This window comes from Gasterosteus aculeatus, chromosome 4, assembly GCF_964276395.1.
Source record: "Gasterosteus aculeatus chromosome 4, fGasAcu3.hap1.1, whole genome shotgun sequence".
Lineage (NCBI taxonomy): Eukaryota > Metazoa > Chordata > Actinopteri > Perciformes > Gasterosteidae > Gasterosteus > Gasterosteus aculeatus.
The window spans coordinates 9,361,409-9,383,945 of record NC_135691.1 but is presented as its reverse complement, the minus strand read 5'-3'; the positions used below and the strand labels follow the sequence as shown (position 1 = coordinate 9,383,945).

Here is a 22,537-nt window from a genome sequence, read left to right as displayed (position 1 = left end):
GTGCAATAATCCTTGAGACGTCTCCAGTCGTCTTTGATTGTCATTTATTTTGTTCTCCAAACATGAACAAAAGACACCTCAGTTTCCAGTCCATCTTTCCTACTGAAAAATGAAAGTAAAATAACACTGTTCACCACGAGGGACACCATCAAAAGATCCTAACACATTTCTTCTTCTCGCTCTTCCACGCTCCCGCTTCCATGGTCAAAAAACAATTTGCCTCCAAAACACCAACACCTGTGGCAGGTAATCCCGCAGATAATTGGAACATAGTTCCACCCCCCCACCCCCCACCAATCAAAACAACAACAACAACAACCGTCAACCGCGCTGCAGCAACAGGCTGAGGGAGAACCTTCTCTGGGACAACAAACACTGCTGCACACATCACACTGGGAATCTAAGGAGCTAAATTGTTATCGTCAAAGATTCTTCTGTAAAAAAAAGGCACATTGATATTGGAACCTTCATGCAATTAAGCTCCACTGGTCTTTTAAAAAGGAGATCTGCATTGAAACATTTTAGAGGAGTGAGAAGTTGAAGTTCCAACAGGCAGCCAGAAGAGGATGACAAAGCCCCCGGCTTGATAATAAGAGCAATGGTAACAGTGTGGATATTCAAATCCTGAAGAAAGATCATGAGAGAAAAGCTGTTATTCATCATTCTAAATGAAATGGCTTCAGTTCAATTTATCTTGTATGGCCCAGAATCACAAATAGCTAATTTGCCTCTGAGGGATTTAGAATCTGTACACATGCAACATTCTCTGGCCCCAAAAACCTCTCCAAATGAAAAGGGAAAAGTAGAATGATGTCATCCATTTGTACAGAATGAAGAACGTAAAGGATTAACGATTCGGTCGATGCAATTTGTTCAATTCAATATTGAGGACAGGGAGAAGACTGGATCAATAAAGTACTGACACGTTCTGAAACAGAAGCATTTGAGCGATTGAATAGACAACTTGGCTGTGGAGAATATATTGTTTCCTCATTTTCTGGCAGATGTTTTTTAGCTGTTATTTTAGACGTGTGCCTCTCATCTTTTCCCTGCTTGGCGGTGAGCCAGTACACAAATGCCTCTGCCGTAAAGCTGCTGTGTGGTATAACGTGTGCTCGCTGTAACAGCCCCATCGTACGCAGACACAAGGGCAAACCTCTTGCTGCGGGTAACACAATGATACTGATGAGGACTTGTGATCAATCCAACCAGGCAAACAAGGCAACGTGATCTCCAAAACCTGTTCGTAAAAATGTATACGAAAATCTTGAACATACAAATTCAGTGGTTAACCACGCCCCTTGAGTGAACAACATGGCGGACCATGTTGGATTCTTGAGTGAACGTCTCTCCGTCATGTTGGATTTTTTGAGGGGGTTAGGGTTAGTATTCTATTCTTACAATTTAACATCAATTTCTCGTTAAAAATGCAATCATAACACGTTTATTTTACATCGTTAGACTTCACAAAGTGTGTTTACGGGGTGCAGGTCCCCATTCACTTTGAATAGAGTGACGTCATCAGTTGCAGTCCGTATTTATTTAGTATGTATCACTACAAATTTGTATGTTCAAGATTTTCGTATACATGTTTACGAACAGGTTTTGGAGATCAGAATGAACAAGGATTTGACATGACTATCTGTCGTCACTTATATCTCAATATCCCTTCTATAACACTTATAATATAACGCTTGTTTGATCCAAATTAAATGCATCTATTATACCACATAAGTGGTAAAGTAAATACTACTTTTTATGCCTTGTCAGGAAACAATTATTAGTTATAAGTTTTGTAAGAAATGTAATTGGAATCCAAACCATGACTGTATTTAAATAAACATTCCTATGAAGCATACATGCAAAAACTTGGACTCCAAACCATCCCTGGGGCAAGAGCTCCGACCCAAGTGTCTTTTTCAATATAACACTTCAAGACACTAGTTTTCTCATCACGTTTCTGCATTTAACGCTGGTCTTTTTGTAAATCCAATATTTATGTTGAGAACTCGTTGTCCATTTGCTGACAAAGAAAAAAAATGCACACTGTCCGTCTCTGCCACACCGATTGTGTTCATAATGACTTCAACAATGTGCCAGGTAGGTGCAGAGTTGGAATTTGGGGAGAATCCTTTGACCGTACTGATTTTAATGACGGGATTCACAGTCTACCATCTCCACTCATTAGACTGGGGAGGAGTTTCCGCGTGGCTCCTCGTGGCAAAGAGGTTTCACACCAGGCCGAAGCGAAATGACAGGGACGCCGCAAACCCCCACAACAGCCTCTCTCCAGTTCTCAGCGGGCCTGTGTGACATCGCAGCGAGCTCAGAACAACTGCAACTGTTTGAAGACTGTTGTCTGTGTTACTGTGTGTGTGTGTGCAGGGTACACACACACACGGTGACAAACCCCCCCCTCCTCTCCCCCGCCCCTTTCATATGCGTCATTGTTGCTCAAATCTTTTTTCTTGGCATTTTAATAATACAGACTTGCATGAAAAAATGTGTGACGGAAATGGGAGCGAAGGCGGTGTGTGGCACAGTCTGTTAATGAGGGGACCTGTTAGGTGTTTTGCTTTTTTTACACACTGAATTGGTCGCAGATGTCTTTTATCACCCATAGGTTTGAAAGTCTTGTTTTTTATTTTTTTATTTAAGCAACAGGAACACTAGAAATAAGCTTTAATGTGCTGCTTTCCATGTGCTCTGCAGGGGGGGACCAATTATCTCTGGCACTGAATGACTGAGCAGGCTACATTGTGTGTAATGATCTGATATTTGGGTCGTATTTAGAAACAAAGCACATAATTACATGACTTTAAGGTTTCTCTTAACGGCAAAAGATGCAGAAAAAATGAATTGCAAGTTGCTTGCTTGTCAGATTGTGACAAGAACTACGGAGCAGTTGTCTGATAGCATCCTCTGGATCAACTGTAAAAGTTATTTACTCATGAAAGCAAATATAATAATAATCCACTAATAATTTATCTAAAGTATAAGATTTAAAGTAAAAAATGAAAAACAACATGGCTTTAAATTACTGAAAAAATAACAATCAATTTTTCCCCTACAAGGAAAGTTTTAAAAACAGTCATATTTAATAACAATGTCGAGGTCTTAAAAAACATGCAGTGCATCGGCAGTTGTTTATTAAATTGTTCTGACACAGTGCCTCATCTGCTGCAACTGCATCAAATGATTCAACGTCACGTTAAAAAAGTCTTGTCCGATCTTTGTTGTGCCAAATGACACCCACGTGTTGTCTGATTCATACACTTCATACATCAGCCTCACGTTGCACGTAAAAGCTTGGATTTGAGGAATGTAAAAAACGTTCGGTATTTGGTATTTCATGTTCTGTATCGCATAAAAATGGTTCAAAGGGTGGAATCGTGATCCGGCCCAAGTTCTGTGAGGAGTCAAGAAAGTAAAGATTCTTGTCTGTGTGTGTGTGTGTGTGTGTGTGTGTGTGTGTTGGGGACGGAGTCAGCAACACATTTTTTTTGGGATCCCAACAGAATCCCTGAACATGCTGTGTTCACACTTGAGTAAATACCAGTGTGCCCGTGATTCACTTTGACCCAGCAGGCTGGTGAGAAGATGCAAGAAAGGGGATCTGGGAGTGGACATTTGCATTTATTGATCTGTGTGCATCACATGCACAGGTCAGAAACGACAAACACACACACATACAGGTACATACACGTGTCGGCCTGGATACTTGATCAGTATTATGTAAAGGGCCCCAAGAACTTCCCCCCACACACATGCACACACACACACGCATGCAGCCTGAAGATGAAGTGTAGTTGGTGAGCTGGCCACCTCCCCCAGTTGCCTTTAGGGGGCCAAGAACAGCGTGATTAAATGCCATGCACCCCCCACACACTCACACACGTAACCTTCTGTGTGCCACAGACCCCCGCCGAGGCTCACGGCTGACTGGTGAGCTGTCTGCATCTACTAATCACTCCACCACAGCTAAACCGCGTGACTCCAGACGCCCAACTGATGCCCCGCGCTGGTCACAGCCTGTTTGTGCAGATGACCTCCCGCTGAGCAGGTTTCAGTGAGCGTTTGTTTGCTGGACAACAGACGACGTGCATCATGGTGGACCGGGCCTTGACCTATGCGGCGATGGAAGTAATCAGCTCTGAGTAAAACCTCCTCGCCCACCTCGCGCTGACTGCTTTTTCAACATGCAAGAAGACCTCTGAGTCCCGCTCCCCCCCGCACTGCACCGCGCGCGCCTTCTCTGGTGGAAAAAAAAAAAGTTGACGGCGTCCTCTTGCACATCCTTCGTCCGTGTTGCCCATTGCAGCATCTGCATTAGGACCCAAGTCATCTTTCACAAGTGCAGAGGGGTGTTTGTTGGAGATACACGTACCTGAATGTAATGTGTAGTGGCAGATGTTTGTCATTGTGTGTCCTCTCTCCCTCCTCACATGCAGTCCGTATGTTGTGTTGGATTCCACTGCTTTCGCCATCATGTTCATCTGTTGTTCTGAAATGTAGGCGGCTCTTGGCTCCTCTCCAGAACCGGCCTACACAATGAGACTGATGGCTCTTTGGTCCGCTACAAACACACCGAGCCTCTAGTTAAATAGTAGTCACGCTGTCAATGTGACCTTTGACACAGAAACTCTTAATTGGTTAGCACCCAAAACTCCATCCATCCCACTCCTCAACTGGCTTTCTCCCACCCACTGAATCCTATCAAACCACCCAAGTTCAGGATATATCCCTAAAAACAACGGCGAAACTGAGAGTGCTTATTTCATGCGTTTCATTGTGCCATTTAACTGCCCCATCACTGAATAATCTTGTTTAAATCTCACACAGTAATAATGAGGACAGTGATGAAAAGAGGCAAAAAAAAACGCCACTGCCTTTCTTGTCTCTTCCTCCCGGTGACTCCCCCCCCTCCTCCTCCTCCTTCCTCCCTCCTCCCTCCTCCTCCCCGGCTGACGTAGAGAGAAACCTCCGCTGCCCACGGTCGTGGGCGGCGACCCTGCCGCGGGTATAAACAGCTTCGCGGGACTCCGGGCCGTCACAGCGACTCGTTCACCAGGGCCGAGCTCCAGCAGAGATAGCAGCGGCAAGCAGGCACTCACACGCCGCGCAGGCTAACTCGCTTTCGGCTTTGGTTCGAGATGGAGACCCGTTGCACCGCAAGGCGCTGCGGCGCGCGCAACTTTAAAGGTGAGTTGCTCTCCGGGACGCTTGGTTGTGTTTTGATTTAACTCGTTTTGTGGAGGTCTACTTGAACAAAAGGAAAAAACACGTTTGTGGAACCTTCCGATTTTAAACTTGTAAAATCGAGTTAATACTTATGTTAGAACAATTGGATTTGTAGACCTTGTGGTGATTTTACGCGCAGTCAAAATGCAAATATGCCTGATTTAAATGGTCAATCAAGCTGTGCACGTTGCTCAACATCCTTTTCCATGTTGAAATCCCGTTTGTCCATTGTGGATGAATCTAAAAGACTGTCGCTCATAAAAGGAGACTCCACATTTGGGACATTTTAGTGCAACGGTTTGACATTTTTAATAAAATCATACGTACGGCTGCATGTATGTGTCATCGTCTGCTATAGAAAACGTGATCAAAGGAATCAATACGTTTGGCCTCACCAATAAAATGTATCAAGACTTCGACGTTCAATCTCTCCTCTTTTACGCATTAAGATCAGATCAATAAAACACGACTGTGAACTTAGTTGCTCATCTCATGATGACTCTGGGTTGAATAAGACGCACAAAAGACTACAAAGCCCGATCTCCTTTTCTCCAACAGCATCCAGCGCTGCTAAATAGTCCAACCCTTTAAAAAGGTCAAGAGGTGAGCCGATGGAAAATCTTGCGCAAAGGGATGAATGGGAACCTCATTATTATTACATGTATGTTGTTTTTAATTTGGTGGACACCTTTGCACGCCGTCATCCGAGCTGTGCCAAACAGCTGTTGCAATATTGATAAGAAACGAAACTGATCCAGGTCCGGTTGCCAGTTTTAAGCATGCCCTCTGCAACAGCGGAAAATGTCCCTTTGATAACCGGACAACTAGGAAACCACTCAATGAAACGCCTTGAGGAACGTGCAATTCCCTTTTCGTGTCCCTTGCATGTATATGGTTGGTGAATGATTTCTTTGATGTAACCTGGTGAATTATACATGAACACCAAAGTTCTGTGAGTCGTCAACAAGTTACCTGTGACCAAACAGCAGCGGTGAAAACAAAAAGAAAGACTGGTGCCAAACGCTGAAATCAACCTCTCTTCCTGTGTGTGTGTCTCCTTTTCCAGAACTAACTGCTATAACAGTAGTAATTTGCTGTTAACCACACCTCCAATTATGTTCCTTTTTTAAATGAGAATTAACGACCCTCTCTCTATCTCTCTGCAGGTGGACTTACCTTGTGGCTGATACTGTGGCTGGTGGTGGTGAAGCCGGGCGGGGTATCTGCATGTCCCAAGCTGTGTGTGTGTTACCCTTCGCCCATGACGGTCAGCTGCCAGTCCCAGAACATCACCATAGTGCCGGCCGGTGTGCCGTATGACTCACAGCGTGTTTTCCTGCAGAACAACCGCATCACGGAACTGCGCGCGGACTCTTTTGGCTTTGAGACACAGGTAGAAATGGCTTTCTGTGCATGTGTCCATCTGTTGAGTTCCCCACCAACGTCTGCAGACATCCTTATTAGTCTTTTCTTCTCATCTCTAATCGCATCATTCGCTCTTCATGCTGTGCAGGTGCTTTGGCTTTATGGCAACAACATCACATGGATCGAGGCCGGGGCCTTCAGTAACCTCAGGGTGCTGGAGGAGCTGGATTTGGGCGATAATCCGCTGCAGCGCTTGGAAGGTGGAGCCTTCAGGGGCTTGGAGAAGCTGCAGAGCCTGCACATGCATCGCTGCAAGCTGGCAGCTCTCCCCCATGACCTCTTCCTCAAACTGTACAGCTTGCAATTCCTCTACCTGCAGGTAAACGCGGCACACACGCTAAACACACACATAATGCACAAGTCGGTAGACCTATGACACAAGATTGCAAAGTCAGTCGACTCCAAATTCTCAGAACAGAGTAGTTTTGAGATTTAAAAAGTAAATTAAAAATTAAAAATAAAGGAATTTATTATTACTTTTGCAAATTGTATATTTCCCACGTTTCATTCATTTTGGTGCCCCATGGAAATTAGCTTGCATTCAAGGCATCCTCCCTGTTGTTGAGCCTCACCTTTTGGAGTCTCTAACAATAAAGCTCTGTTCCAATCAGACAATAGTTCCCTGCCAAGAACAATCTCTCCAACATTCAGTTGGCCGAGGTCAGTTACGACCACCGTAAAGCGACGTTCAGATGGGAAATAGCCCAAGTGTACATGTATGTTATGGTAGGGATTAATTATCTCCGGTAACAGTTGATTGACTTTTCCAAAATCCCAAAATAAATCTTCATGTATTTTTGTCTTTGTTCCAGGACAACCAGCTCCACTTTTTGCAGGATGACCTGTTCTCAGATCTAGTCAACCTCAACCACCTCTTCCTGCATGGAAACCGCATCCGAGCCCTCTCCGAGAATGTGTTCAGAGGCCTGGTCAACCTGGACCGCCTCCTTCTCCACGACAACCGGGTCAGGCAGGTCAACCGTCGGGCTTTCCGTGACCTGGGTCGCCTGACCATCCTTTACCTGTTCAACAACTCACTGGCTGAGCTGCCAGGCCAGGCCATGAAAGACACCCAAGGCATCCAGTTCCTCCGCCTCAACGACAACCCCTGGTCCTGCGGCTGTGAGGCTCAAACCCTGTGGGAGTGGTTCCGCAAGGCCCGCATCTCCTCCTCTGAGCTCATGTGCACCTCACCATCCCAACGTCGCGGCCAGGACCTCCGATTCCTCAGGGAGATGGACTTCGCCCTCTGCCCTCTGCCTGACCCCGGCTCCTTGGCGGGAACCACCACGAAAACCTTCAGCACCAAGACCCGCTGGTGGTTCTCCAAGCACAAGCCCGCGTCTTCATCCAAGGCCTCGTACAAGAAGACCACTGAGGCGGTGAAAGCCTTCCCTTTCCCCGCGGGAAAGCCTCAGTACCTCCCCAAAAACCCCTCCGAGACCTTCTCCTCCAAGTACGAACTGTCGGAGGACGAGGCGGCGCTCCCCAAGCTGGACCAAGAAGAATACTGGTCCAACTACGGAAACGAAGACGCCTCCGTTCCCTGCTTCGATCTGGAGTGCCCGCCAGGCTACAACAACCGAGCCTTCCCCTCATCGTCTTCCATGCCCAGCACCCCGTCCCTCCTCCACCTCCTCTCCCTCTGCATCGTCAGATTCTCCCTCCATTTTCTTTTTGGCTGAACTCTTCTCTCCTCCACTCCATTTTCTTCCTTCTGATTTCTCCCTGGGCTCTTTCCGACTCTTGACAAAAAATAACCTAATTCCTTTCAGTTACCTCCTCGACTCGCAGGAGGTGCTACACTGATGCAGGTGACATACATGCAAGGGAGCTGTTGAGCTGATGTAGAGCAGGGCAGAAGTTCTATATTGAAGTAGCTGCTGCTGACGAGTACAGGCTTTAAACAGTAGGGCTCAGACCATTGAATCTGACTCCGATAGTGGCGGCGAAAAAAAGACGAAACCTACAACAACATGAGGAAAGGATAGACGACTACGCTCACAGAGACAGTTGGGGACGTCTCCATATGTCTTTTAATATCAGCTGTAAACAACGCAGGCGTTGGGGATCGTCGATCATCAGCTATTTTCTATATTCAGAGCATACCATCCACTCACTGCTTGCATTGTCCCTTACTAATCATTCCACCGATGCAATGTGAGCTTAAGATACGCATTCAAAGGCAGAGAATGTTGAGAGGCTCTAGAACTGCACCCGAGAGCGGCTCTCCTTTCTTCTTCCGCTTCAAAACCCAAAGGTTCCCGCAAACCACCACCGCCCACTCTTGTACATACTAGGCATCATGACTGTACATATCACATCCTGAACTACTCTGTATTTAAGACTAGCTGGATTTTGTACTTTTCATTTCATTACCATTCAATGAAGGACAGCTTGTGGTGATAGAAGAGATACATAGGTTGTAAGTGGAAGGCAAACTGATGAAAAGTGGAAACTCCTCTTTTGCCCCTCGTGTTTTTTTTGTCTCGTCCTTTTCTCAGGCAACCAACAGATGTTCTGCTCCTGGTTCTGAGTTTCTGTGTGTGTGTGTGTGTGTGTGTGTGTGTGTGTGTGTGTGTGTGTTAGTTTTTGTTGGCCGTTGCTGAGAGAGTTCGATTAGGTCTTCTCTTTAACGCTTGTGTTTATGGGTCTGTTTTTCCAAACAGGGCAAGGCTAAATCCTTTACAGCCCTTTGTGTTGTTTGAAGCATCAGGGGCCTCTACTGTCTCCTGTTGCATCATAGGTTACACACCTGTAGGGACTAAGAAATATACTGTTTCAGAAATGCGTGGGAAGAAAACTGTTCGATTTACATTTGCTAAATTCAAGGTATTTTCATCCAAATGTTGTATTGGTACTACGGGAACTACAGAGCACTATTAGACCATGTGGGCGATCAAGCTGTCATACATCAAATCATCTTTTTCATATTAAAGCTGTACTTTATAAGATAACCTTTATGACTCCACTGTGTGTTTGAGTTTATGGGCGGTCTGTTCAGCACGATGCCAGTCTGACCTGATTGTGATCGAACTGCAAGTTCATTGTCAATCCCAAATGATAGAAAGTTAAAACCTATCAACCGACACTGTAAATGAGTTTCTACACAAGAAGGATGCTGTGACACTGATAGATCCTGTATTTTTCAAAAACCTGTTGGAAAAATGTTTTGCTTAATTGAAATAAAGAAACAAACAAAATAGAACGGGCGCTTCATTGCTTTTTTCACAGAGCACACACACAATGTATACAAAGAACAAACCATCGCCAAGTGATTTATCGATTCTGAATAAAATGGAAATCAGTTTCACAATAAAAGCCCGGTAAAATGAGAGAATCATGAGCAAGAATATGTTCAGTATCATCAGAGCGGCCGTTCATTTTGAAACTCGACAGCTGTATCACAGACAGGACTCGTTTCTTTGAAGAAACCAAACCGCTAGGAAAGGAGAGGTGATATCGAGAGTGTGTGTGTGTGTGTGTGTGTGTGTGTGTGTGTGTGTGTGTGTGTGTGTGTGTGTGTGTGTGTGTCAAAGTGTAAGAAATCCAATGTGACATTGTGGGTGTGTTAGGTGAAGGTCACCAATCTCAACTGCTTTCACTCTTTGCCCCAGTCACTTTCTCACCAAGCAGAAGGCAGCTATATTGGGCCTTATTATGATGAGCTATCAACGTGTGTGTGTGTGTGTGTGTGTATGATTCAGGGAAGGGGGTGAACGGGGAACACGCCAGGATGAAAATGTGACGATGTGTCCTGGAATCAGCACACCCCCTCAACAGATTAGCTAATGCCATGATAATGATGCACACGCGAATGTGTTGATTAACTTAAATGTGCAAAAAAATACTTACACAAACAAGTTATAAAGGTCAGACAAGTTTGGCTGAGCAGCCCTTTAATCTTTCTCATTTCCAAGCGCACAAATCATTCATCACTTTCACACCTCGCTTTTGTTCTTCTTTTCTCTCTTTTTTCTCACTTCTGTGACTAAAGTTTCCTCACTTCTCCCAGTTAAAGATCACAGCAGATAAATCCTCAAACCCTCATACTGTATTTTGTTGTCCATAACCACATTTTTCTATCTCAACTTTTCATTTCCTTAAATGTAACATGCACATTTAGACAACAAAGAAGGTCAATTTAAAGTTGAGGGTTCAGAGGGACGACATCACTATTGTTTATTGTCCTGTGATCGGTTGCAGAAGCAACAACGTTAAATATGCTGACCTGAACATTCATGGTTACATCTTGTTGTCCGGTGTTTAGCTTTTTGATTGCCTTTGGAGATACAAGCAAGGTATTGTGCAGCAGCTTAAATATTGTTAACCAAGTCAGTAGAAGTGGATGTTGAAACCCCCCAAAAACATGCAAAAGATACCAAATTTCCATCAAGATACAAAATTGTAACAGTGTAAAAAAAATGCTGTTTCAATGAAACCATAAGTGTGCCCACAACTATTCACAATGTAAAACAATCCGAGGGGTACCGTGTTACTTCTTTATCATAAGTTGTTAGCGGTTTGAAGGATGAGAAGATTATTACCAGCAGAGGGTGAATAAATGTGTTCCATAAAATGTCTACAAATTGCTTAAAGGATTCCTTAAACAAAAATGATTTGTGGCAGTCGCGGCTTTGACCATCATGTAGGTTTAGACTTTTTATGGATATTATTTGTGAAAACAAGAGAAATATCACTAGTGTGAAAGGACGCTTGTCGATTCAAGTTTTTAAGGAGTTGCACGCAGATTGTGTCACGAATAATGAACATCGTGACCAATGGCATGGCAAAAAAAGAATCCGTAAAAACAGTTTACTAAAACGTTAATAAAAAAAAACTATAGCTCATCATCTCATGGAAATGTGCAGGAGGCAGTAATGAACGACTGGCTCATGCTGCCATGGTAAACCACCCCGAGACACGTACATCTAAAACCTGACTCGCGACCCTTGCGCTTGGCCTCCCTGTGCTTCCCAGTTGCTGTTTCACGGCAAGAAGTGTAGGCGAGGCCTGCGAGCGGCTGCCTGCTTGGGACGTCTTTGCTGTTTTTCCGGTGCAGGAACACAAGCAGACCATTAGCAGAGAGGATTCCTCTGAAGTCATCAGAACTCGATGCGCCCACTCGTTCACCCCCAACTCTCTACGCCGTTCTTCCTCTCGCCTCTGCCTCACTTCCTCCCTTTTGTGCGTTTGCCTGTTCTTCGTGTGCTGTCGCTCGGCCCTTTTCTGAATCCCCATCACTCTCCCTCTCTCTCTGCCTGCCTGTCACAAAATCTCCCCCACATGGTTATTCTTGTCTTGGCTTTTCTTGTCGGCTTGTGTGAGTTGACGTGATTGTTTGCGTGTTTGCTGACGTTCTTATTTGCATCGGAAGGACGGAGCCTCGCGCCCTGACGTCAGGAGGATGAAATAGATCATTCACCCGGGTTTTTACCCTGAACCAATATAATACAATATAATGTGACAGGACAATGCTGCTTTCAACGTGACGTCCATAATTGATGAAAATAATTTCCAGCACCGTTGCGCCCAGCAGGTCACATGTGCAGCGTGTGGAAACATGAACCTCATGCTCCTCATGACTCACCAAACAGAGTCGAGTGAATAAATCATCGAAGCGCTGACTATTCTCACGCTACACGGAGACTTGGCCACGAGTTCACCTTCTGAAGAAGAAAATAATGAGGCCTTCGCTTTTTTGTGTGTCTCACTGCGTAAAAAGCGATATTTGCCAAAATGATTCTTACCAAAAGGCCCAAAAGGAGAAGACAATGAGGTTGCTTCTAACTCATGTGTTTTATCATTTCATATGTTTTCATAATCTCAAAAGCTTTTTCTTCATGTAAATCAATATGTAACATTTCAGAGACAAGCGCTCAGAGACAATATCTCAGTATAGTGAACACTGAATTGCAACTCTCAAAAAAAACATTGCATATAGAGTTCAAATACTCAGGTTTTCCCTGCTTTGGTGTCAGGTAGGAGGCCTTATCGATGGCATCCGCTCAGCCGTTGCTTTCTTTAATGTTTGGCATTTGGCCTGTTTTTATACCTATACATGTGAGTTACTTTCTTCATTATATCTTGGACACAACCCTCGCTCCGTTTTTAGGTGTAAACCCCCTGTTAAGCAAGCATTTCGCCATTAGCGTCACAAGACAGAGCTGAGAGGCTGTGAAATTAAATATATACAGAATTATCTGTTTGGTTGGTCTGCAAACAAATCATAGCAGCATCACCTATTATCTTGAACACAAAAAACACAAAAACACACACTGATGGAGGAGTCTCTACTTTTATTCGATTCCCTCTGCATCTTCTCCACCGACGAGACGTGGCGGTAATTTAAGGGTAACCTTTCCTCACGGATCCAAATGTTAAATTACAATGAACAAAAATAAAAAAGAGACTCTTAAGAATCAAAAGATGCAAAGTCGTAGAGAGCAGCAAACCTCCATGGACAAATGGATTTTTGAATGAAATATCTGTGTACTGTTGTGTTCCCACATTTGCGTACCCACAGAAATATGTGGGTGCACGCGAGCGAGAGACATTGTTGTGCAGCGTGGAGGCAACCAAGAGCTCTTTGCCACCGGCAAAGGAGAGAGAGAGAGAGAGAGAGAGAGAGAGAGAGAGAGAGAGAGAGAGAGAGAGAGAGAGAGAGAGAGAGAGAGAGGAGGGACCGTGGGGTGAAGACAGGCCACATCTGGTCCAACCGTCTGGGCGCCCGCGAAGCTTTACGCACACGGCTAAAAATACACGCCGCAACAGACTGCGAGGGCAGATCGGGATCCAAAGACATCAGAGATTCACTGCGTCCTTTGGGTGTGCTCGGCTTCAGCGAGGGTGACAAGCCGAGCGAAAGATGCAATCATATGGTTGGGACAAGCCACTTTGAAAGCGACAGCACGGCCAAGATGAAGTGCGGGCCTTTGAGTTGGTTGTGAACAAAAGAACAGCTATTGTGCGAGCGCCTGTGAGTCAGTCACACCGCCTCGCTCTGGGAGGTTACATACAGGCCCGTGTTTGCTGGCACGGACGCAGCTTGTGACGTGCTTTCCGGCGATTCTGTTTTGTGGGCCCAAAAATGTGAGACACGTGTATTCGATATTGCCATCGGAGCAACACCACGTTTGGTGTTGACCTGTGTTGCTCTACAGGTGTTTCCTCTCGCTTGTTGGTTTTTAGTTACTATATCTTGCTGCCGTCTCACACAAGTCTACAACTGGGAATCTGGCAAGTACTTGGGAGGACGCGGGAGCGCAACCCTTGGGCCCTTCGTTCATCTGTCCCGCTGTCGGAGGAGGACATCACACAGATCTCCTGCTGAAGCAGCCAGAAGGGGAACTTGATCTCAGAGCGTGTCTCGGTTTTAGCTGAATGGATGACGCAAATAACGAAAAAGTCAAAAGTCTCTCATAAGTCAGGAATCCAAACGCGCCATCTGTGAATCAAAAGTGTTTCATTTAAAAATTCAAATTGTTACATTTTATATGATTTTCAAACATATTGTGATACAAAATAAAAGCCAGGAAAGTGGCCTCTATGTGAAGCTGCCACATTCCTGCTGTAGAAATGCAAGCAAATTCCCCTTTGAAGCCTACAAAACGTTGCTAAAGTTGTCAACAACAACGATTGATGGACTATCTGCTTACCGCAGAGCTGCCAACTTTTCAAAAAACCTTGGAGTGAGATTTTGTCGGGGGTGACCAAAATTTTGCCGCGCACGCAGCCACACACGTTGGTGGCTCAAATATCAGGAAATTGGAATTCATTTGGCGTAGTACCCATGTTGTACCCTGCATTCTGGTGGTTTGTGGGGCCCAAAGTCGTTGATAGGGGCGGCCTACTGGAGATGGACAACATTGGTTACATTCTGTGAAGCAAAGACATAGCTGATGGTCCACCCCCAGGACATTTTGGTTTAAGTAGATGTTATTTCATGCATTCTCGTGGATTTTTGGGTGGTATGCCTGAACTTATTCTGATTTATGTTCATCTGCTCATGACTTGTTGGGCCTTCTAGACTTGAGCTGAACATTCAACCAGAAAACTATTGCTGTGCCTCAATGACCTCAATGTACCACAATATAGCCTAATTAATAGACCTGTGTTTAAGATTAGACCAATTTAGGTTGATTGACATTTTGATTACAATGGTATTCAACTAATTCTTAACTGAAACCTAACCTATATTGTTAATAATTGTATTCTTAAGAGCACTTAATGATTTATGTTCAGCAAAAAATGACACAAGTTTAGTTAGGGAAAAATATTTTTCATTATCAAACAAAAAAGTGCAACAAATAAAGTGCTTAAACAGTAGCCTTTCAAAGCAAAACAATGGATACACATAATATAAATACACATAAATAAAATAACAAAAAATGAGGTATTAAGAAGAAGATCAGAAGCTGGTTAGTAATTTTTTAAGATTTGTGGGCAAGGTTGTACTGGCCTGTGGCCTTCTTGGAGGCCTTGATGACCGCTGAGGGGGGCTCCCATCTGAAGCAGGGCTCCAGGTCGGCCATCTTTATGGCCATGATGGAGGACAGGGTGCCATCCAGTGCCAGGCTATTTCTGGTTTTTGTTTTATTCAGTCCCACAACTGAAAACACCCTCTCAGCATCAGCATTTGAATGTGGCAACACCAGGACCAGCTTGGCGACGGCAGCAAGCCTCTGAAATTCTTTGGCTCCTGTCACCTATTGAAAATGAACCAAGAACAAAATGGAAAAGCATACCATATTTTGTTTTGATTAATACTGTAAGTATACTGTAACAAACTTCAGATACAACATGCATAGATTGCATCATGTATGACACAATATATGCATTCATCAATAAAAGCAACAGATGTAGTCAAGCCACACCTGCCAAAAAACAAATACAAAAAAAAATGTATACCTTATGTTTCCGGGTTGCCATTCCAGCCCAGAAGCTTTCCATATCCGTTTCTTCCTGAAGGGAGGTTGTTGGCATTGTCTGATAAGGTGCTCTCCTGCTGCTTGTTATGACAGCTGAGTTTACATTCACCACTCAAAATCACACGCACAAACACAACAAATAATTTCTTTCAAGATTTAAAGTTTAAGAGAGTGAGTACTTAATTGAACCACATGTCATTAACATACCTTAGTCTTTGCTCCTCCTGAGTTTCTCCCGCGGTTGTGTCTGTGTGAAAATCTTCTTCTGTTGCTAACTTCGGGACTCTTTGGGGTAAATAGGATGTCTATGCAGCGAATGGGTTTACAGATGCGCTCCTTAGCGCCATCTATTGTCGGGGAGTTTGAAAAGGAACGAACGCGCTTCGGCCCAAAATCAGATTTTTTTTTTTGCCGTGAGAAATTGGTTGTGTGGCGTGAGTGCGTGTGAAAACATGCAAAAGCGTGTGTCACACGGCGAAACCGTGAGAGTTGGTAGGCCTGTTACCGTAGATGCAATAACAAACATGTTAAAGAATACAACTCAGTAAATGGTATGTATATGTTTCTGTAACCTAAACCATCCCATTAATGGTTTCTTCCGTTAAATCCAAACCCCCTCCAGAGTGGCGCTTTGGTACAGTCCAGGTGCGCATTATTTTGGTTACAGCAATGGCGCCAAAAGCAGGTCGGTGTGTAACGTTAGTGTGACATTTATCGTGAAGAACTGTAACTCTGACATCTGGCAACAAAAATATACACGCGGTGCATATTGTTGTTAGTTGACACACGACTTATAACACGTCACAGAAGTGTGGTCGTTTTAACGCTGCTACTCGCTCACTTGTTTAACGGTGTGCTGCGTTTAAAACATCTCTAAGCATAAAACGTGAAATTAAAGCCAACGTGTCTCTGACGTGCGTTTCAGGTCGTCGCGGGACGAAACGCAAAGCGGAGGTTGAGGAGGCAGAAGAGGAGAAGAAGGACAGAGGAGGCGGGGAGAAGAAGGACAGAGGAGATGGGGAGGACGGACAGGAAGGCCAAAGGGTGGTCATTGAACACTGGTGAGCGACTTATATTAAAGTATTTGCCTCTAGTCAAATAAAACACGGCAATAGTCAAAGGCATGTAGTTTGAAGTCGTTACGTCACCAACGCGGAAGTGACGCAACGTGATAGAGGTAATGGCTATACTGTTGAAAGAAAGTTGTCAGACCTGACCAGATTCACTGAAATCTGTAGTTGCAGGATCAGAGCTTTTCTGGATTTCTCACTTGCAACCAAAAATCTATCACTTTTTCTCTCTTTCTCTTAATTTTTTTGGGGGGCAAAACCCCCCAAATAAATCCCATCTTCTGAAGGAGTATGTAGGCACACTTGAACTCTTAATGATTGACACTCAGGGTTGACTTCATTTGAATAGAAGCGTACAATTGTGGTTTTTGAGAAAAGCACCTTTGAAGTTGTACTAAAGAACGGCGCTTGAATAGATGTACATGGTTGTTTTATCACATGAAGGCACGCTCCATATTCATAACTTCCACCTGCTGGTTGGTCTGGTTCTTTCTGGCAGCAAGAGCTGATGGGTGTACAGGCGTCATGCTGAGGAGGTGAAATCTGCCCTCCTGGCTGCCCAGCCTGAACTGACTGTGGTCATCAACCCGGAGAAACCTCGCAGGAAATGCTTTGAGATCACCCTGCTGGATGGAGGCAAAAGTGAGGAGGATGGAAAGGGAAACTACAAGTACTACAGACCATTTAATTACAAACCATAAAACCATATTTCTACAATCTCTGGTTTTTACTGCTGAGGTTACGAGATATTCTCCTCTGAGATGGAGACTAGACAATAAATATAGTAATTCTATCGTTACAGCAAAGTGCATACCCTGAAACATGGCCCAGCTATTCCGGAGTTATCCTAACTTTGGATATCTTCACATTAAACTGTTTCTCATTTTTTTTAACCGTTCATAGCAAGGCCTGTGGATCATTAGGAGTAAATTGGGGCATTGTAGAAGGACTAATAAGAGCAGGGCGTATTTCAGCAGGTGTACATACAAGCATGTGGTGTGAACTCAAACTTCAGAAATAACCATAATTCTATTAAACATACTTTTTTTTCCCAACCATTCATTAAAGCCATTCCACAAAATGTAATTTAATTCATATATGGACTTCATATTAACTGTAAATCTAACTTGTCAAGTATGTGAAAAATTAAAAAGCAAACTATGCATATAGTGCCCATGTCATGGGCAAACATGTTTATGTGTTAATAAGTGTGATTTGTTTTTTACCAAATTAAAGATATTGGTACAGCCATTGCTCTTTACAGTTTGTTTTTAAATGTCAGAGGCCACATGTCTTAAATTGGTCTTGATAGCATTTTATTTTAATGCCATCTTCGAGGTTATTATACATTAAGAATATTTCTTATCTTCTCAATTGTCCCTACAAGTGACACTGTTTCCTTACGTCACATCCCCATAGAAACCGGTCTGTGGACTGGAATAAAGAGGGGTCCTCCTGCCAGGCTCAAGTTTCCTCAACCTGATGTCGTAGTCGCTGCTCTGCAGGAGGCTCAGAAGGCTGAGTAGACGCACAGTGAAGGTTTGTCATTTCTAAGCCCTCCGAATGCATGCAACACAGAAAACTCTTCTTTTGTTTGTTTTCAAACCTTTGCAATTTCTATTCCCTTTTTCTCCTGTAATTCCTGGAAAGGCCATTAACCAAACTGTATACACATAGTTGTTTTTACTAGTATCTCCAAAGATACTCCTTAAGCCATTGAGGCTGTCAAATATTTGTCTGGATTCACTGTTTCCTTTAATGTTTTTCCCCAGAACCATATGTCATAGCCTAAACTTTGATTGCATTTTGTGTCCTAACATTTTAAGCGCCCGCCTAGAGCCGACTTACTGCTAGTTTTCTATTTTCTGTTTACATTTCCAAAACATGACTTTGTTGGTCTCCATAATTTGCTTCATACACCTTCATTCCTGTATTGTATGTACATGTCTACACTGCTTCTTGTCGAGTTATGTGAAGCATGACTTGACTTGTTTGCAGCCATGAGTTCAGGAGGTGCAGCCCATGGAAGCAGAATGACGAAGAGAGACCAATGGGATCTTCCCAGTCTCTCCTCTGATGGTTTAAGCTCCAACAGCTCAGTCTCCTGGATGCATGGGGACACCTAGTGGACCGTCTCTGAGCCGATATATTTCTAAACTGTTAAGTGCTGCTGTTTAAAAAAAAAAAGAAGCATTGACTGTGCTTTTAATAAATAAAGTGTCTTTTTTTCTCAATTATTGTGTGTCTCTTTTTTTCTACTCAAGTTATTTGTCTCTCAAGTTATCCATTTCACACCGACATCCCCAAGATTTTATTTTCTATACAGCGAAGAGGTGGAAAGTAACTCCACTAAAGTCAGTTTAGTTGCTTTTCCAATATTTTAGATTGTTACCAAGAACATTTCAGCTTTTAAACCTATATCGAAAGAATTAAAACGCACATTCATTTCGAACGTTTTGCGCGAGCCTCCAGCCGACGTTGAACATTATTGGTTGAGAGAGATGTGACCTCATCATCACGCGACCAACCACGGCGTTGGCCTTCGAGAGCTGGGAACCTACTTTTCAAACTACGACAGGCTTGAATTTAGGCAGTAAGTATTTCAGCATGTAAAAAACGAACCCGTAGACATTCACCTGGCAATGTGGAAATAGTTTACTGACATCGGACGCGTTTATAGGCTTTTTTACTGAAAATAGGACTGCGTTACGGCTACAGCTTGCTAACCGCTGGCTAGCTAGCGTTGGTTGTTTTCTTCCATGAAAGTGACCAATGAGCTAAACTGTTTCCTCACAGTGTGCTCACACTTTGGCTGAGAGTTGGTACCTACTTATATATTTTGAATTCACCATGCTAACATTAAGAAAGACTGGATCTAATTTTTGTCCGCTCCAGTCCGTCCTTCGTAACGTTAACAGTGACGTTATCATAATTAGCGAAGGCCACTAACTGACTAACGTGACTCGTTCATGTCTCTCAGAAAGTTTATTTTTTAGTATGTGGATATAAGTTAGTTAATAAAATGTGTATAATAATGTGTAAATGTGTCTTATTCAGGTTAATACTTCATTAATACACTGTTATACCATTTTAGCTTGGACTCTTATGTAACATTGCCATTGGTGATGTGTCAATACACAATTAACTTTTAATTAAAGCATTTTAAGTCAAGTTTATCAATAGTCTTGATATCTTATAGTGTGAATGTTTTATGATAGTATTCTTGTAAAAGCTTGACACTGTTTGGGTCATTGTGATAACTTGTATATGATTGTCCTTCTCTTTTAAATAAGTCGTTAGTGCCTTGTATTTGTAACATGCAGTTTCTCCTGTCAGTCATGGCAACAGAGGGTGTGGAATCGACTAGTGAAGAGGTCCCGGTTCCTGGGAAGGTCAGCACCAGGTTTGACCTGGAGAAGGAGACGGAACTTCGGTTTGAGGTGGAGGCCGGGGAGGCAGTGGAGCAGGTGGAGCTGGAGCTCCTTACAGGCATGGCGGAGGTGTTTGGCTCCGAGCTGAACCGCAACAAGAAGTACACATTTGGACCAGGCGCTAAGATTGCAGTTTTCACTTGGCAAGGCTGCAGTGTCAATCTTTATGGGAAGCCAGAGGTCAGCACTTTTTTTTTTTAAAGCCATGTCCATGCAAATGTTTTTCCCACGTTGAATATGGTATCACATTTAACCCTTTCCGGCTTCTTGAGTTTGACCTTTTGGTTAATGGAAGGTTCAGATAACCACCATCTACCCCACATCACCACAGGTGGCTTATGTTTCAAAGGATACTCCCATGCTGCTTTACCTGAACACACATGCTGCCCTGGAACAGATGAGAAAACAAGCAGAGAGGGACAACGAGAGGGGGCCGAGGGTATGTTTGAATAAGAACACTCCTGTTTTTAGAGGCCTTTAAATGCAAGGTTCCCAGATCTCAATAAATGCATTTCAATTGACCTCATATAATTAATTATCCCGCAGGTGATGGTGGTTGGACCTACAGATGTGGGAAAGTCAACAGTGTGCCGTCTGCTACTAAGCTATGCTGTAAGGGTGGGCCGGAGGCCAACGTTGGTGGAGCTGGATGTTGGACAGAGTGGGGTAAGATGAATTGGAGTCATAATAAACATTCTTTTATTAGTCCATGAAATCCTGATTTTTCCAGTGCTCTCAGTGTTGCTGTTTTAGTGTGTCAGATTTGATTGTGTCAATTGTATTCTGCTCGTCAGGTGTCTGTACCCGGTACAGTGTCGGCACTGTGCATTGAGCGCCCGGCAGATGTAGAGGAGGGTTTTTCAGTCCAGGCTCCTTTGGTGTACCACTTTGGCTCTACTACCCCTGGGACCAATATCAAACTATATAATAAGGTCAGTAAGCAAATATTCTGTTAATGTTTAATGTTGCTTAACAACATGCAGCCAAAAGCCCACTGCCCGGCTGTGGATTTAGGCTGCACTGTCATCTTTTTCTTTTTTTTTTAGTTTTTCTCTGCCCAGTTTAATCACTTCTTTTCTTATGTTTTCTACGAATGTGTAGCTAACGTCGTGCTTAGCCGAGGTGTTTTCCCAGCGCTGTGAGGTGAACCGGAAAGCTAGCGTGGGCGGCTGCATCATCAACACCTGCGGCTGGGTGAAGGGCTCTGGATACCAGGCTCTAGTGCACTGTGCCTCTGCCTTCGAGGTGGACGTGGTGCTGGTGCTGGACCACGAGCGGCTCTACAATGAACTCAAACGAGACCTCCCCCACTTTGTGCGGGTTGTTCTCCTACCCAAGTCCGGGGGGGTCGTGGAGCGCTCCAAGGAGTGCCGGCGGGACACGCGGGATGAGAAGATCCGCGAGTATTTCTACGGCTTCCGTGGAGTGACCTTCTACCCCTTCTCCTACGAAGTGCGTTTCTCCGACGTCCGCATCTACAAAATCGGAGCGCCATCCATCCCGGACTCTTGCTTGCCACTGGGAATGTCTCAGGATGACACACAGCTAAAGCTTGTGCCCGTGACGCCGGGGAGGGACCTCACGTATCATGTGCTAAGCGTGAGCAGTGCGGAGGATGGAGAGGAAGGTGCCAGAAAGGGTATTGTAGAGAGCCCCGTGTGTGGCTTTATAGTGGTGACTAATGTGGACACTCAGACACAGGTGATGAAAGTGCTGTCCCCAGCGCCCAGACCACTGCCCAGGCACACGCTACTCATCATGGACATCCGCTTCATGGACATGAAATGAAGGGAAGAGCACTTTGTTGGGGAGGAGTTCTGTAAAGAAATGTAGTTTCCTAGTTGGGTCTTTGTGTTTCTCTGTATGAGCTAAAGATGGCAAAAGCTGGAAGGTTCAGTACAGTTGCTGTAAATTATACCCTGTTTTTTAGCCCACAATGTACAGATGTTTGGGAAATATGTGGCACGGGATGTTTTTATCAGTGCCCTAATCACCTTTTTGATAATGTTTCATCTACATTGTTTTTCTTCTGCGTAATAAATTTCTGAAATGTAAAACATTTGGTGTCAGAGATGTTACTTTAATGGTCTAATATGTTTTGTAAATCATTTCAAATGCACATCGATTGTAGCTCATTTGCATATGGTTTGTACTAAAGCTGAATAATTGTGAAATGATCCAGTATTTCCCGAAAATAAGGAAATACTACCAACTAGATGTTCTTTAATTGTGTGTCGAACCTTCACAGAATGAACAGAAATATAATGTAATCCTCAGAATGAACGTTTCCAGTATTCCAACCCACAACCCTAATCTAAATATCTCAGTGACATCTCTTAATAAGTGGGTAGAGCGTTGCATAATGAGCCATTTTAAATTAAATGTGGCCTGGTGGAAACATTATTGGATAACTTGCAGACGTTTGCCAGTCAATTTAAAA

General features: G+C 43.9%; 3 protein-coding genes across 4 annotated transcripts; all 3 read left to right on the top strand.

Moving 5' to 3' along the window:
* Nucleotides 1-4,992: 4,992 nt before the first annotated feature.
* On the top strand, nt 4,993-9,871 carry rtn4rl2b (reticulon 4 receptor-like 2b). Its single transcript, XM_040175182.2, has 4 exons — nt 4,993-5,202; nt 6,408-6,634; nt 6,755-6,985; nt 7,479-9,871. Exons 1-4 carry the CDS (start codon nt 5,154-5,156, stop codon nt 8,349-8,351), a joined length of 1,380 nt encoding a protein of 459 aa, XP_040031116.2. The 5' UTR covers nt 4,993-5,153; the 3' UTR covers nt 8,352-9,871.
* A 6,334-nt stretch (nt 9,872-16,205) lies between these two features.
* Nucleotides 16,206-18,900, top strand: selenoh (selenoprotein H). The gene is made up of 5 exons (XM_040174854.2): nt 16,206-16,281; nt 16,522-16,657; nt 17,166-17,308; nt 18,086-18,205; nt 18,665-18,900. Exons 1-4 carry the CDS (start codon nt 16,266-16,268, stop codon nt 18,190-18,192), a joined length of 402 nt encoding a protein of 133 aa, XP_040030788.2. The 5' UTR covers nt 16,206-16,265; the 3' UTR covers nt 18,193-18,205; nt 18,665-18,900.
* A 253-nt stretch (nt 18,901-19,153) lies between these two features.
* clp1 (cleavage factor polyribonucleotide kinase subunit 1) lies at nt 19,154-22,154 on the top strand. 2 transcript variants are annotated; one of them, XM_040174853.2, is made up of 6 exons: nt 19,154-19,259; nt 20,003-20,277; nt 20,429-20,536; nt 20,644-20,763; nt 20,892-21,029; nt 21,199-22,154. In XM_040174853.2, exons 2-6 carry the CDS (start codon nt 20,005-20,007, stop codon nt 21,883-21,885), a joined length of 1,326 nt encoding a protein of 441 aa, XP_040030787.2. In that variant the 5' UTR covers nt 19,154-19,259; nt 20,003-20,004; the 3' UTR covers nt 21,886-22,154. The 2 variants fall into 2 exon arrangements, with proteins under 2 accessions (XP_040030787.2, XP_077957264.1); XM_078101138.1 differs by lacking the exon at nt 19,154-19,259 and having other exon boundaries at nt 19,969-20,277.
* Nucleotides 22,155-22,537: the final 383 nt, after the last annotated feature.